General features: G+C 40.9%; 1 protein-coding gene across 3 annotated transcripts in view; it reads right to left on the bottom strand.

The window, feature by feature from the left end:
- LNX1 (ligand of numb-protein X 1) overlaps positions 1-16,880 on the bottom strand; it is a 314,205-nt gene that overhangs the window by 69,577 nt on the left and 227,748 nt on the right. For 2 of the 3 annotated variants that reach the window (XM_073645490.1, XM_073645492.1), the window contains one exon: positions 1,612-1,746. The exons of the other annotated variant lie outside the window; for it this stretch is intronic. In XM_073645490.1, the coding sequence (XP_073501591.1) occupies positions 1,612-1,746 (135 nt within the window). The remainder of the gene's footprint in view (positions 1-1,611; positions 1,747-16,880) is intronic. 3 annotated transcript variants of the gene reach the window in all.

Raw genomic sequence — 16,880 nt, 5'->3', positions numbered from 1 at the left:
ACTCACCAAGAATAAGAAGAGACTAGAAAGAAATGTTAGTTACGGAATATACAGACATAAGACTTATGTTAGTGCTATTAACAAAGCCGTTCCGTAAAGACATAACTATCATGCAGCATAAGACATTTTACAATACAAACATTTCAGTTGAAAAAGCACATTTTTAACATGGCACTGTCATATGATGCCACCTTTGGAGCAGTGGAGTAAGGGTTACATTACAGTGAGAGATAAATAAATCTAGATTTGGCAAATGCCAGATGAATCTTTTCTGGCCAAATTGGCCAAATAGGTTTGGTGGGAGAGAAATATTGGTCTGGATTTTTTTTCTGGCTAAGACTGGGGTCCTTGGTTCCAGTTGAGAAAATCTTAAAGAAGCACTTCTCAAAGTTCTTATCTTCTTAGTATATTGCACTCATCATATTACATAGCACTGTCCAGTTACAATTCCTAATTTTGCTCTTCTACCCAGTTTCTTATTCTCTTTTCCATTAGGTCTCATGTGATGAAAAACAGACTACCTGAATCCTTCTAAGCTCGATGTAGAAACGGGAAGTCTTTTTTCCCTGATGAGTCATCAATAGAACTACAATTCTACATCCCTGAAAACTCCCTGACAGGCCAGCTCCACCACCTCTTTAACTCCTGACTCAGCTGCTCCACTCCCCCCTCCCCCTCCAGGGACTTTGCAGTGATGTAGAATTGTAGTTCTAATGATGACTCATGCAGGGAAAGATACTTCCTGTTTCTACATAGAGCTTAGAAGGATTAAGCTAGTCAGTTTTTAATGTCAAATACCGAATGGAAAAGAGAAGAATTAACTTTGTAAAAAGGCAAAATGAGCAATTGTAAGTACACAGTGCCATATAATATTATGATTACAATATATTAAGAGGATAAAAATGTTGTTGGGAGGAGGAGGAGTGCTTCTTTAATTCTACAAAGTTTGATAGGAAAACAATATCCTTGCAGGGCTGCAGAGGTGAATTCTCCATGTGCGTACAGTGCTTGACATTGCAGGCGTGGTTGTAAATCAGCCTGATAGATCATACAGGGCATAGACATTTATTATAGGAGTGAAACCAGTACTGTAGCATGGATATATGGACACCTTTTATTAGGAAAGTTCATTATTCCATTTCCTAATACATCCGCTGCTCCAGAATTTCATAATAAATGTTAATAAAAATAATAAAAACATTTTTTTGTTTTGCTTTCACCTATAATAAAGGATTCTTGTAAGTAAAGGAACCAATTAGGAGGCAAAACCCGTTTCTGACATCTGCTTGAAGAAAGTGACATCATTGAGGTGCTCACCTAAAAAAAGGTGGGTTTTATATCCCCCAGGTTACTTTTCCATTAAAAAAAATCATAGGTAATATTCTCATATGTATTAAAGGAGTAGCATAAGATTAGAAAGAGGCTAAGCTGCAATGCCAGATACAGCCTGTACACAAGAGTGGCGCTAATTCTGGAAATTCAACAGACTTTTTTCTAATCTTATAAAACCCCTTGATCTCAATATCATTTTTGGGACACATCACCATGCTTTACCATGGGAAACAGACATAACATTTGATGGATATATTCTCATAAGTAGGAATAAAATACCTTGTTAAAATGGTTTCTCTCACTGGGGCATGATGGAGGGCTGCTGTTGTTATGCCATCCAGCCTCCTGTAAGATATCAGGGGTCTGATGTCTGGTCTGTCGTGAAACAACAAAGTAAACCCCTTCCTCGCTGGCCTGTGTGATGAAAGACAGATGTCAATGCTGTTATGCTGCCCAGACAGCACCGTCCTCAGAGAAGTTATCATCTGGCTTTGTAGTAGTTAAAAGTCGTCTATTCTTCATTCTTCAGCACACAGGCGTTCTACTACAAGGGGTTAACATATTAATGATCATATGCTGGCAATCTCACCGAAAAAGGGACATCACCATGGCAACTAGTGATCATTAACGCTAATGGAGAACATCTTAATATTAACGCTTGCCTTCCCTTTCATTTCTGGACACTTCCAGATCACAAGGACTGTGCTGATCACAGATGTAACGTTGACCCACATACTCTGGAATGATGGATAGATGATTCCCTTCATCTTGGCCAAACTACAGATCGGGGCTTTATTAAGCTGAAAAGGGCAAAACTTCTCGTTGATCTAATAGAAAAACATTGACAGTGATGTAATTTTTCTATCCCTGAATTTCAGTGTCCTCAACTATAAACGACCCCCTTCAGTTCTCAAAATTTTTATCATGTCTTTACCATTTCTAAGAGTGTAAAATATCCCAATATATGAAATACAATAGGGCAGGTTTACTTTATAAATTGAGCCAATAATCTGTCATCAGAAATCTTGCAATTTTCACACTGGCCACTAGGCTTAATACTAGACTCACATTTCCTGTACTGTACACATGCCTTTTCAGTAGTCTCATTATCATCACAGACAGGATTACAATGAAAGGCAACACATTTATACAGTAGATAACACAGAATCCACCAGTCATGATAGGTGATGTCACAGCTCACCTCCTCCACCTCACTTTACAGTGATCTTTGCCCCTATGGGAGCATGTTCAAATTAGAAGCTCAGAAGGCTCCTATTAAAAAGATTAAGTCTGATTCATCTGCTAATGTTTATGACAATAGAAGTAGGTGTCTTAAATTAGGCATAGTGGGAAAGTTGCAAGATGTTTTATTTTTATTTTAAATTAAAGTTATTAAAAAATGAAAATAAAAAATACTTTTAACATAAAAATCAATAGGTCATTTTCTGATGACACATTCCCGATAAGTGTTTTAGACACTACAGTAAGTCAGGAGGCATGGCTTTGTGGTAAAACGTGTGTTTTTCAAAAAAGGGCACTAAAATGTGCCGAAATTTAGGCAAAAGAAATTGATCTAAAAGTATGGCAACTATGGAGTGGTATGAAGTTAGAAAAATGGCCATTATTTTAGTTTTGGCACATTTTCACACTAAGTTTGTCCTGTCTATTAGTTAGTAAATCTGCCCCAATATGTGTTCTCTATATTCTAAAGATTCTTTTATGCCAGGACACATGGCACATCTATAGCGGCACCAGAAAATGTGCTTTAATAGTAATAATAATCATTTTTATTTTTATAGCGCCAACATATTCCACAGCACTTTACAATTTTTTTTTTTGGGGGGGGGGGGGGACTTGAACAGACAAAAAGGAGGGGGGTGGGCACAAAAGGTAAGATGTACATATATTGTATAATTCAGCCATAATATGCTATGCTATATCACAGCTTTATAAAAACCACACCAACAGTAAGTAGTAGTTTGCATGTAGTAGCAACAGAGTAAGATAAGGTACATCAACCTACATACACTACCGTTCAAAAGTTTGGGGTCATTTAGAGATTGAATTATTTTTGAAAGAAAAGCACATTTTTTTCAATGAAGCTAACATGAAATGAATCATAAATACACTCTATACATTGTTAATGTGGTAAATGACTATTCTAGCTGCAAACGTCTTGTTTTTATTGCAATATCTACATAGGTGTATAGAGGCCCATTTCCAACAACCACCACTCCAGTGTTTTAATGGTACATTGTGTTTGCTAACTGTGTAAGAAGGCTAATGGATGTTTAGAAAACCCTAGAAAACCCTTGCACAAGTATGTTAGCCCAGCTGAAAACGGTTTGGCTGATTTGAGAAGCTATAAAATTGACCTTCCTTTGAGCTAGTTGAGAATCTGGAGCATTACATTTGTTTGTTCTATGAAACTCTCAAAATGGCCAGAAAAAGAGAACTTTCATGTGAAATTCGACAGTCTATACTTGTTCTTAGAAATGAAGGCTATTTCATGCGAGAAATTGCCAAGAAACTGAAGATTTCCTACAATGGTGTGTACTACTCCCTTCAGAGGAGAGCACAAACAGGCTCTAACCAGAGTAGAAAGAGAAGTGGGAGGCCCCGCTGCACAACTGAGCAACAAGACAAGTACATTAGAGTCTCTAGTTTGAGAAATCAACGCCTCACAGCTCCTCAACTGGCAGCTTCATTAAATAGTACACGCAAAACGCCAATGTCAACGTCTACAGTGAAGAGGCGACTCCGGGATGCTGGCCTTCAGGGCAAAGTGGCAAAGCAAAAAGCCATATCTGAGACTGGCTAATAAAAGGAAAAGATTAATATGGGCAAAAGAACACAGACATTGGACAGAGGAAGATTGGAAAAAAGTTTTATGGACAGACAAATCAAAGTTTGAGGTGTTTGGATTACACAGAAGAACATTTGTAAGATGCAGAACAACTGAAAAGATGCTGGATTAGTGCCTAACGCCATCTGTCTAGCATGGTGGAGGTAATGTGATGGTCTGGGGTTGCTTTGGTGCTGGTAAAGTGGGAGATTTATACAAGGTAAATGGGATTTTGAATAAGGAAGACAATAACTCCATTTTGCAAAGCCATGCCATACCATGTGGACAGCGCTTGATTGGAGCCAGTTTCATCCTACAACAGGACAATGACCCAAAGCACATCTCCAAATTATGCATGAACTATTTAGGGAAGAAGCAGGCAGCTGGTATTCTATCTGTAATGGAGTGGCCAGGGCAGTCACCAGATCTCAACCCCATTGAGCTGTTGTGGGAGCAGCTTGACCGTATGGTACGCAAAAAGTGCCCATCAAGCCAATCCAACTTGTGGGAGGGACTTCAGGAAGCATGGGGGGAAATTTCTCAAGAATACCTCAGCAAAGTAACAGCTAGAATGGCAAAGGTCTGCAATGCTTTAATTGCTGCAAAGGGAGCATTCTTGAAGAAAAAAAAGTTTGAAGGAGAAAATTATTCTTTCTAATAAAAATCATTGTTTCTAACCTTGTCAATGTATGGACTATATTTTTGATTCATTTTGCAACTAATTTGATAAATAAAAGTATGAGTTTTCATGGAAAACACAAAATTGTCTGCGTGACCCCAAACTTTTGAACGGTAGTGTAGCATGGATGGGTAGAGCAATGGAGGCATGTGCAACCGAAGAGGGGGACAATGCCAAAAAGCCACTTTGCATTGATCAGTGTATTTGGATACAGGGCTGAGAGCAGGAAACTAAATATTAGCCCTGGGTTATAGAAAGCCTAGCTGAGCCTCTGCATACTGTATGTACGTTGTGTATCATACTTCTGCATTCGGCCTCATATCTCTACTACATTATTGACTATGCCATTGAATAGGGTTTGGACAATCCAATTATATTAATTCTATTTAATTTTTCTTATGTACATTATTGGTGGCTTTTTACAATCACATCCACACTGCAGCATGGGGTGCTGGACATGGCGCCACTAACAATGATATTATTGGCTTGTTAGCCCTGAAATGGAGAATGCTTAGAGGGGTTTCCACTTTCAGGAAAGTACACCCCAAATGCTCTGAAGTGCCTAAAATATCAACCAGAGCAGCACTGCCGGACGCAGAAAGTAAAGGGCCCCTGTGCAAGAACAATATATGGACCCATTCCAGTCCAATAGCTCATCATAATGTACAATTCCACCTGTTTTGGAGGACAAAATGGGCCCCCTTACCTCTGAGGCCCCTGCACCAATGATATGTCCGCCCCTGCAGAGCAGGTATTCACGCTTCTGCGTCCAGCGATGGCTCCCCGCCGCTGCTCGGGCCTCTGTGTTTTGGCTGTATTGGCCGAGTGCATCACCGCTGTAGCCAATCACTGAGCTCAGCGGCTGAGCCAAGGTAGACAGCACAAGCGGCAGAACTTAGTGATTGGCTATAGGAGTGACGCACACTCCACCGCAGCCAGAACACCCAGATCCGAGCAGCGGCAGGGAACCAGCCAAAGACTACCTGCTCTGCTATTTTAGGTACTTTACAGAATTGGGGCGAGTTTCCTGAGAGTTGAGAATTCTTTTAACTGGAAGGAGGGAATGGGTCGGGAGGTTCAATCCTGGGAGTTTGTAAGGGTCCAGTGAGTCTATTTGACTCCATTCAGTTGTATCTGTTAACTATGGCAATTATTGTAACACAGATTGTATGAAACAGCAGTAGAGCAAGGGTTAACTTAATGCTGCTGTATAAAGGAGCTGTCTAATTGCATCCATGTAAACATGGCCTGGGTTAGTATGATGGAGCATACATTATGTTATTTAGTTGCCATGACAACATATACAGTAATTCCTTTGGCGGATCTACATCAAGGTAAATACACTTCCACATTCATTAGTAAGCAAAACAAAGTGCGAATCATGCCGGAAACCGGAGCTAAAAGAAAACAGTCCATTAGATCTTTAATTCATGTTCCTGGCAAATTCAGCAGAGCATTTGATGATTGTGTTTTTCTTTTAGGCTCTGGCTACAAAAAGACTTTGGCTGCTCAAAGAGTCCCATAGAAGTTAAGATACATTAAATGTATTAAACATTATGCCGAAAATGTTGCGCTTTGCAATTTGCAACAAAAATCCATCAGATTCGTATTTCTGTGACTCTCATATCATGGTTGTATCACGCTGTGATCCGTGTTCCATAAAACCAATGTCGTAGTGTAACTGTAGCCTTAAAGAAGCACTCCTTCCATCAAAGTTTTTATCCTCTTAATATATTGCAGTCATTATATTATATAGCACTGTGCACTTACAATTGCTCATTTTGCCTTTCTACCCAGATAATTCTTCTCTTTTCTCTGCTCTATGTAGAAACAGGAAGTCTCCTCTCCCTGCATTTATCATTCCCCTCTTCAACTCCTGACCCAGCTTCTCCCTCCTCCCCCCTGCCAGGGACTTTTGCAGTTATTCATGAGTCATGGAGGGAAAATGGACCTCCTGTTTCTACATAGAGCTTAGAAGGATTCAGCTAGTCAGCTTTCAATCACGTGATGTCATAGCGCTAATGGAAAAGAGAAGAATTATCTGGGTAGAAAGGCAAAATTAGCAATTGTAAGTACACAGTGCTATGTAATATGATGATTGCAATATATTAAGAGTAAAAAATGTTGTTCGGAGGAGGAGGAGTGCTTCTTTAAACCATACCGAGAAAAATGTGATTGGAAAATGATGTGTTTTTCCCCTCCTGTGTCTATAGTTGGCATTCAAAACTCTGTTTTAGAAAATGGGCCGGAAAGGAGGTGACCAATTATAGTAAAGACAGATCTCCTGACACATCTTCTACATTGAGGGAAAATTATCGATATTAGTAAACTGTTTCGGCAAATAATTTTGAAGCCCGATTTATGTGATTCATTTGGAAACGTCAGAAAAAAATTCACAGTGGGCTTCCCCCATATATTGGAAAATGGTTTCACCATATAGCATATCTTTTAATGTATTTATATCTGAATACTGGAATACATTGATAAATGTGCCCCATAAAATTTCTAAGTAAACGATGGTTTATTTGAGCATTGTGTGACATAAGGTATATACTGTAGATTGTAATGCATGGAAAAGTAACAATGAATTTAATGTTAACTTCATTGAATGTTTTTAAAGACCACCATAGACGTCCTATAAACATCTGAAGAGGATTACTGGCTTTAAGGGGTTTTTCACTTATGGTAAATGATTGTCCCCAGGCACAGATCAGTGTAAAAAAAAACCCCCAAACTTTGCTTTACTTACCCACCCTGGGTCTAGAGCTGTGCCTCTGCGGCTGGCTATTGATTGCAACACTGCCATCACATTGATAGCGCTGCAGTTGATCACTGAGCTCTGCTGAACTCAGTGACTGGCTGCAGCGCTGGTCACGTGATGGTAGCGCTTCAGTAAAACAACAGACGCCAGGGCAGCAGTGGAGACACAAGTAGGAGGGTAAGTAAAGCATACTTCCTTTTTTCACACTGAACTGTGCCTGGGGATAATAACTTACTGAAACTTGAGAACCCCTTAAATGTTCCCATGTAAAAAAACATGACAAGACACTTACATAATTGACTAAAGACAAAGAATCTGATTCATCATTTGTGATTCTTTTGAAGTCACTCTTTTTGTCTTGTGAAATTCTTTCTCCAGATTCATCAAAATGGAGCACATGGATCATGCATTTTGCAGAAAGTCAAAAATGGTCATATTTTTTCTTTTGGTTTTGTAAATTGTTGGTGAAAAATTGTGGTGTATATAGAATATACAAATTGCCTCTTCAGAGAGGAAGAGAACATGAACTCTATAGCGGCAACTGTTGGAAGCAGCAATCCAACAAGTCACTATCGACCCTTTAAAGGGCCTTGAAAAGTGTTTATAGAATCACTCCAGATGGGACTGGAGCACATTTGAGACAAATTGTGCGACTTTTTGAAAAGTCACAAGTGATGAATCAAGTGAAAACACCTGGAAACGCCAAACTCTACCCACAATGACAAACTAAAAATAAAACAAAAGTGAGGACATATAAAATGGACTTAAGTAAAGGCACAAATGGAAAGGAACAAAAAAAAAGGTGCAAAACACAAAAACTTGGAAAAAAAGCAAACAAAAGTGCACCAATGAATTGGGCCCCAAAACCTCACAACTATGAAAACAAAAACAGCAACAAGAACAAACGACTATATACATTATATATTATCAATAAACACAAAGTAAACAAAGATTACAAGGGAAATAGATGGAGTGAGGGAAAAGGTGGAAAAAAAAGAAGAAAAAACAGGATGAAAAATGGATGAAAATGAAGAAGAAAGAAGAAGAGCTGGATGGGGAAAAGAAAATAGTAACGCAAACAAAGAAGATAAAATAGAGAAGGCAAGGAAAGAGAAAATGCGGTAGAAAAGAAGATCTACAGTCATGGCCAAAAGTTTTGAGAATGACACCAAAATTATATTTTCACATGATCTGCTGGCCTCTGGTTTTTATTAGTGTTTGTCTGATGTTTATATCACATACAGAAATATAATTGCAATCATATTATGAGTACCAATAGGTTATATTGACAGTTAGAATGAGTTAATGCAGCAAGTCAATATTTGCAGTGTTGCCCCTTCTTCTTCAAGACCTCTGTTATTCTCCCTGGCATGCTCTCAATCAACTTTTGGACCAAATCCTGACTGATAGCAGTCCATTCTTGCATAATCAATGCTTGCATTTTGCCAGAATTTGTTGGTTTTTGCTTGTCCACCCGTCTCTTGATGATTGACCACAAGTTCTCAATGGGATTAAGATCTGGGGAGTTTCCAGGCCATGGACCCAAAATCTCTATGTTTTGTTCCATGAGCCATTTAGTTATCACCTTTGCTTTATGGCAAGGTGCTCCATCATGCTGGAAAAGGCATTGTTGGGCGCCAAACTGCTCTTGGACGGTTGGGAGAAGTTGCTCTTGGAGGACATTCTGGTACCATTCTTTATTCATGGCTGTGTTTTTAGGCAAGACTGTGAGTGAGCCGATTCCCTTAGCTGAGAAGCAGCCCCACACATGAATGGTTTCAGGATGCTTTACAGTTGGCATGAGACAAGACTTGTGGTAGCGCTCACCTCTTCTTCTCCGAATAAGCTGTTTTCCAGATGTCCCAAACAATCGAAAAGGGGATTCATCAGAGAAAATGACTTTGCCCCAGTCCTCAGCAGTCCACTCCCTGTACCTTTTGCAGAATATCAGTCGGTCCCTGATGTTTTTTCTGGAGAGAAGTGGCTTCTTTGCTGCCCTCCTTTAAACCAGCCCTTGCTCAAAGAGTCTCCGCCTCACAGTGCGTGCAGAAGCACTCACACCAGCCTGCTGCCATTCCTGAGCAAGCTCGGCACTGCTGGTAGTCCGATCCCGCAGCTGAAACAGTTTTAAGATACGGTCCTGGCACTTGCTGGTCTTTCTTGGGCGCCCTGGAGCCTTTTTGACAACAATGGAAGCTCTCTCCTTGAAGTTCTTGATGATGCGATAGATTGTTGACTGATGTGCAATCTTTGTAGCTGCGATACTCTTCCCTGTTAGGCCATTTTTGTGCAGTGCAATGATGGCTGCACATGTTTCTTTAGAGATAACCATGGTTAACTGAAGAGAAACAATGATACCAAGAACCAGCCTCCTTTTAAAGTGTCCAGTGATGTCATTCTTACTTAATCATGACTGATTGATCGCCAGCCCTGTCCTCATCAACACCCACACCTGTGTTAATGGATCAATCACTAAAACGATGTTAGCTGCTCCTTTTAAGGCAGGACTGCTGTTATGATCTGCTACAGGGACTAAGGAAAGACAGGAGATCTGTCCCTACAATAGAACTAAACTAGATCCCTACGATGTAACGGGGAACCTGATCCTGCGATCAGACCCGCTAAAGTCCTCGGCTAGTCTGTACGAAGACCTATAGATGTGAGGGAGGGATCCCTACAAGAACTAGGGACTGGGATAAGTTGGACACCTCCTAGCAGAAATAGTAGCAGTCAAAGACAAACACACAACAAAAAGCATAGAGGTCAGAAGACCTAGCAAAACTAACAGAGAACGGCAGCAGAGCACCAAGCTAGCTCAAGAGTAGTAAATACAATGAAGTCCAGCAAGACCAGGAGGGCGGAGCCGGATAAAATAGGCAAAAAAAAATGGTCATGTGACCAGCAAACAAAAAAAAACCTAACAGGAGAGTTCTAACAGTACCCCCTCTTCTAAGAGGATCCTCCGGATCCCCTAGGCCCAGGCTTACCAGGAAACCTCCTGTGAAACGCTCTGACAAGTCTGGAAGCAGAAACATCATCCGCCCTCACCCATGAGTTATCCTCAGGTCCGAAACCCTTCCAAGCGACGAGATACTGCAAACTCCCTCTATACCGTCTAGAATTTAGGATGCGGGAAATTTCATATTCCCCGTCCTCCACCACCGGAGGAACAGTGGCAGAGGCGTCACCATCCGACACATCAGCTTTTTTCAACAGAGAAACATGAAACACCGAGTTAATCTTCCAGGACGTAGGAACCTCCAACCTAACAGCAGATTGGTTAACTATCTGAAGCACCTTAAAGGGCCCTACGAACTTGGGACCCAATTTTTTAGAAGGAATCCTCAATCGCAGATTCTTAGAGGACAACCAAACCATGTCACCAACAGCAAACAAAACCTCTTGCCGTTTCCTATCAAAGTACCTCTTAGATTTTTTGTTAGCCTCCTGAAGATTACCACGCACATCCGTCCAAACTCTCTCCAAATCACCGGAAAAACTCTCCTCCTCAGGCACAGCCGAAACCAATTTGGAGAATGACCCAAAAGACGGATGTCTCCCAGAACAACAAAAAAAAGGCGAACACCCAGCAGAAGAGGATGTATGGTTGTTAAGAGCAAATTCAGCAAGTGGCAGAAACTCAGACCACCCCTCTTGATTGTCTGCCACAAAACAACGCAAGAACTGCTCAACATCCTGGTTCTTCCTTTCTGTCTGGCAATTAGACTCAGGATGATATCCAGATGAAAACGACAAATGAACTCCCAACCTGTCACAAAAGGCACGCCAAAAACGAGCCACGAACTGAGGTCCCCTATCAGAAACAATGTCAGTAGGAACACTATGTAGTCTGACAATGTACTTGACAAAGGCCTTAGCGAGTGTCTTAGCGCAAGGCAGTTTGATGAAGGGAACCAAGTGACACATCTTGCTAAAACGGTCCACGACCACCCAGATGACCGTGAAACCTTCAGAGGAGGGAAGGTCAGTAATAAAGTCCATAGCCAGATGTGTCCAAGGTGCACTAGGAACCTCCAGAGGGCAAAGCAACCCCGCAGCAGGAGCATGCGAAGACTTGGATCTAGCACACACAGTACATTGACGCACCCACTTAATGACTTCCTTCTGCCATCCAGGCCACCAAAAACTGCGACCCACAAGTCTCTTGGTCTCAGAAATTCCTGGATGACCTGCCAACCGAGACTCATGACACTCAACAAACAAATCTCTCCTAAAGGTCCTAGGCACAAACAACCTCCCATGGGGAGTGTTAGATGGGGCATTCTCCTGAGCTTTAAGAATCTCATCCTCCAAAACGGAGTCCAAAGCAGCAATCACAACACCTTCTTGTAAAATGCTCTCCTCTTCCTCCTCAACACCGACCATGGGAGAAAAGCTGCGAGACAAAGCATCCGCTTTAACATTCTTGGTACCCGGGATGTAAGTAACGGAAAAATTAAACCGCGAGAAAAAAAGTGCCCACCTAGCCTGACGGGCATTCAAGCGCTTGGCAGCATCAAGATAGATCAGATTTTTATGATCAGTGAAAACCTGAATGGGAAATTCAGCACCTTCCAAGAGGTGACGCCAGTGTTCAAATGCGAGTTTAATCGCCAGCAATTCCCGATTACCAATATCGTAATTAAGTTCAGTCTCAGAAAATTTTTTTGAAAAAAAGGCACAGGGATGTACTCCATCCTTGTTTTCCTGAGACAACACCGCACCGACCCCCACCGAAGAAGCATCAACCTCAACCAAAAACGGCTTAGTCACATCAGGCTGCATAAGGATGGGAGCAGTGGTGAACCTCTCCTTTAGAAACACAAAAGCTTCAATGGCCTCAGAAGTCCACTGAACCGCATTAGCACCTTTCCTGGTGAGATCGGTCAGCGGTTTGACAATAATAGAATTTTTTTTTATGAATTTTCTGTAATAATTGGCGAAACCCAAAAACCTCTGTATCGATTTCAAACCAATAGGCCTAGGCCATTCCTGCACAGCTTGAACTTTAACCGGGTCCATCTCAAAACCTTCACTGGAGATAATGTAGCCCAAAAAACTAATTCTCAGTACAGCGAACTCACATTTCTCCAGCTTAGCAAAAAGCGAATTGTCCATTAACAACTGTAATACCTCACGTACGCTCCGCCAATGAGACTCCAGATCAGGCGAATAAATCAGAATGCCATCCAAATACACAACCACATTTTTGCCGATTAAAGGTCTAAGGATGTCATTAATAAGATTCTGAAAAAATGCTGGAGCATTGGTAAGACCAAAAGGCATAACCAGATTCTCAAAATGACCCACAGGAGTGTTAAAAGCAGTCTTCCATTCATCACCCTCCTTCATGCGCAACAAATTGTATGCCCCCCGGAGATCAATTTTAGAGAACCACTTGGCCCCCACTAACTGGTTAAATAAATCAGGAATCAATGGCAGTGCGTAAGGATTGCGTACAGTAATTTTATTAATCTCACGAAAGTCCAGACAAGGACGTAAACCGCCATCTTTTTTTTTTACAAAAAAAAATCCAACAGCCACAGGAGACTTGGAAGGCCTAATGTGACCGGCGGCCAAGCTTGTCTGTATGTATTCCTCCAAAGCCTTTCTCTCAGGAATAGTAAGATTAAATAAACGACTTTTAGGAAGAGTCGCTCCAGGGACAAATTCAATGGTACAATCATAGTCTCTATGGGGAGGCAAAATTTGTGACTCCTCCTCAGAAAAAACTCTCCAAAAATCCTGAATAGGTACAGGCAATTCCCCTTTATCCACAGCAGCAATACGTCCGTTACAACACTTGTCATAACACTTAGGTCTCCAGGACTTAATTTCATTGGTAGACCAATCCAGTACAGGATTGTGCAATTTTAACCAGGGTAACCCCAATATTACTGGAGAAGGCAAATTATCCAATACCACCAAATCCAAATTTTCTTGGTGAATACCATTAATAGTGAGGGGAAATTCACAGACCTTATGAGTAACACTCTTCAAGGGAGAGCCATCAACAGAAACCACAGCAATAGGGGATGACAAAGTTTTAGGTTCTAATCTAAGTTTTTCCAAGAATCCCCCATCAATCACATTCAGAGTAGAACCACAATCCACAAATACCCGAAATTCAATTAATTCATCCTGAGCAGCAGTAGTGGCAGATAGGAATACTCCCTTAGAATTTAAACAGGCAATACGGGCATAACTGACCATTTTTTTTTCTTTCTTCATACGAAGCACACAGTTCTTAATAAAAATGACCAGAATTTCCGCAATAGAAGCACAAGCCTTCAAAAAGCCTGCGGTCTTTTTCCTGAGAGCGGGGTGTCATCGCCCCAATCTCCATTGGCTCTCCATTGTCAGCGCAGACCCTCTCAGGACTCGGAGCTGACATAGCAGAGGATTTTCTCTCATTAACCCTTGCACGCAGTCTCCTGTCCACCCGTATAGCTAATTGCATTGCCTCCTGCAAGTTTCCAGGTGTGGGATAAGCAATCAGTAAATCCTTAACCCTTTCACCTAGCCCTGCAAGAAACAAGCTTTTCAAAGCTGAATCGTTCCACCCCACCTGGGCAGACCACCGACGGAAGTGAGAACAATATTTTTCCACATTACCTGATCCCTGCCTCAAACGTCTCAATTCAGACTCAGCAGATGAGACACGATCAGGATCATCATACAACAAACCCAAAGCAGAAAAAAAACTATCCACTGATCTAAAGCACGGATCACTAGGTTGGAGAGAGAAGGCCCATCCCTGAGGATCTTTGCGCAAAAGTGACATTATGAACCCTATGCGCTGTGATTCATCACCAGAGGATCCAGGTCTCAAACGAAAATACAATAAACAAGCATTTTTAAAAGAAAAAAAATCTTGTTGTTCGCCAAAAAATAGATCAGACAGACGTACCTTTGGTTCCACAAAATGTGCTCCAGAACAGCTACTCACGTGTTGTTGGAGCTCGGCCACCTCCAGAGAGAGTCCCTGCAAGCGTTGAGCCAAATCTTGAACCGAGACCATGATGGAAAACTGGAGGTCTTTCCTTAGAGAAAATTTTTTTTTTTTTTTTTTTAGGGCTGGACTTACTGTTATGATCTGCTACAGGGACTAAGGAAAGACAGGAGATCTGTCCCTACAATAGAACTAAACTAGATCCCTACGATGTAACGGGGAACCTGATCCTGCGATCAGACCCGCTAAAGTCCTCGGCTAGTCTGTACGAAGACCTATAGATGTGAGGGAGGGATCCCTACAAGAACTAGGGACTGGGATAAGTTGGACACCTCCTAGCAGAAATAGTAGCAGTCAAAGACAAACACACAACAAAAAGCATAGAGGTCAGAAGACCTAGCAAAACTAACAGAGAACGGCAACAGAGCACCAAGCTAGCTCAAGAGTAGTAAATACAATGAAGTCCAGCAAGACCAGGAGGGCGGAGCCGGATAAAATAGGCAAAAATGGTCATGTGACCAGCAAACTAAAAAAAACCTAACAGGAGAGTTCTAACAACTGCAATGATGTTGAAATGTGTTTTGGGGGTTAAAGTTCATTTGCTGGGCAAATATTGACTTTGGAAGTACAGTAATTGCTGTTAAGCTGATCACTCTTTGACATTCAGGAGTATATGCAAATTGCCATTACAAACAATGAAGCAGTAAACTTTGGAAAAATTACTATTTGTCTCATTCTCAATACTTTTGGCCATGACTGTAGAAAGAGGAGAAAAAATATAGAAAACGATACACATCTGTAGTGGATGAGATAGTGAGAACCCTAATAGTGGCTTCTGGGTGAGTCATGACATTGACATGTGTGAGCGTACTGCTGAGAAGCATGAGTTGGGCTTTTCCAAAATTCCAGTAATATGCAGAAATGTGCTAATAATAAAATAAAGATATTTTTACCTACTCCAAGGCACTCTGCACCAAAGTTTGAGAACTTAAGCAAACTCAAAGAGTTGTATATCTAAACCTGTGCTTATCTACGTATATGTTTATCTACCTATATATATATATATATATATATATGTATATATATATATATATATATATATATATATATATATATATATACTGTATATATATATCCAAACCTGAATGTATAAGCAGTACACTTGATGTCACTGCTGCATTAGCGTTAACCTGGTGAAAACTTAAAGTATTTCTTTGTCTTACATCTGCTAGTTGACACTTTACAATTCCTGTGATATAATCAGCCACATCTGACTAGAGTGTGCCCAGTCCTAATGCACTAATGCACTCTGGCATAAGCAAAGGGATGTGAATGTAAGCAGTATATCATGAGCTGACCCCAAAAGTTTAGACAAACAAGCAAATTCAAAGGCAATCTGTGTCTCAGCTCAGTGGCAGACTTTAAGGTGCACTGCCCCGTAGCAGAGTTTATATTTTTAGTCATTTTTTCAAACATCTAACCTATAATTTAAGATGTCTCCTGAGAACCATGTAAAGGGAGAAGAACAGCCTATGAGCCAAAAAACAACATTTTAATAAGTTTAGTCTGACTTAAAAAGAGTTCAATTTCATTTTATCTAATTTCAGAAATGAAATGTTTTGCCAAGAAACTAAAACCTAACTGCTGGTCGGTAAACTAAATTGACACAAGAAAAGGGTCAGTGGCACATTACTTTGCTTTGGATTACTTTGGTTGACTAGTCATTCTTTATTTTTTTAGATATTTAGATTTTTTTTAATGCAGAATTGTTTTAACAGACTAATATACAACTAGAAAAGTATGACATCGGTGTGTAAGGAGATGGACAGGCTGCCCACATTTCCCTCTTGAAGAAACAAGTTTATTGTTATGAGGTGTAATGTGAAATATGTCATGTATAATGTGATGTGTTAATGATGTGCAATGTGAATTGTAATATGTGTTGTTAGTGATAGACTGTGAGGAAGCTGTGTTCCGCTCAGCAACAGACAGTGAGTAGGTACAGTTAGAGTTAAGTTTGGGACTAGCCCAGAGTTGTAGGGGATAAGTTGAAGGGAAAGTGATAATTTCCTGTTAGAATGTGAGATAGGGCCTGGAGTGCATAACAAGTGGACCTAAAGGTCCAAGGAGAGCAGTGCCACATTCTGGGGTGACCCTAAGCGAGCGGAGACTGAAGAAAAGGGATAGAGAGATGCGGAGCAGAAGTGATTAAGAGATAGAGTGACCTACCGGAGACAGGTTCTGGGAGAGAATGCCTAGCAAAAAGGCCCAGAGGTTACAGTTTGTAAAGTAACAGGCCTGGCCAGGACTG

This window comes from Phyllobates terribilis, unplaced genomic scaffold, assembly GCF_046119375.1.
Source record: "Phyllobates terribilis strain yellow unplaced genomic scaffold, ASM4611937v1 Scaffold_1__5_contigs__length_1240528914, whole genome shotgun sequence".
Taxonomy (NCBI): domain Eukaryota; kingdom Metazoa; phylum Chordata; class Amphibia; order Anura; family Dendrobatidae; genus Phyllobates; species Phyllobates terribilis.
This window is presented reverse-complemented; position numbering and strand designations above follow the sequence as displayed.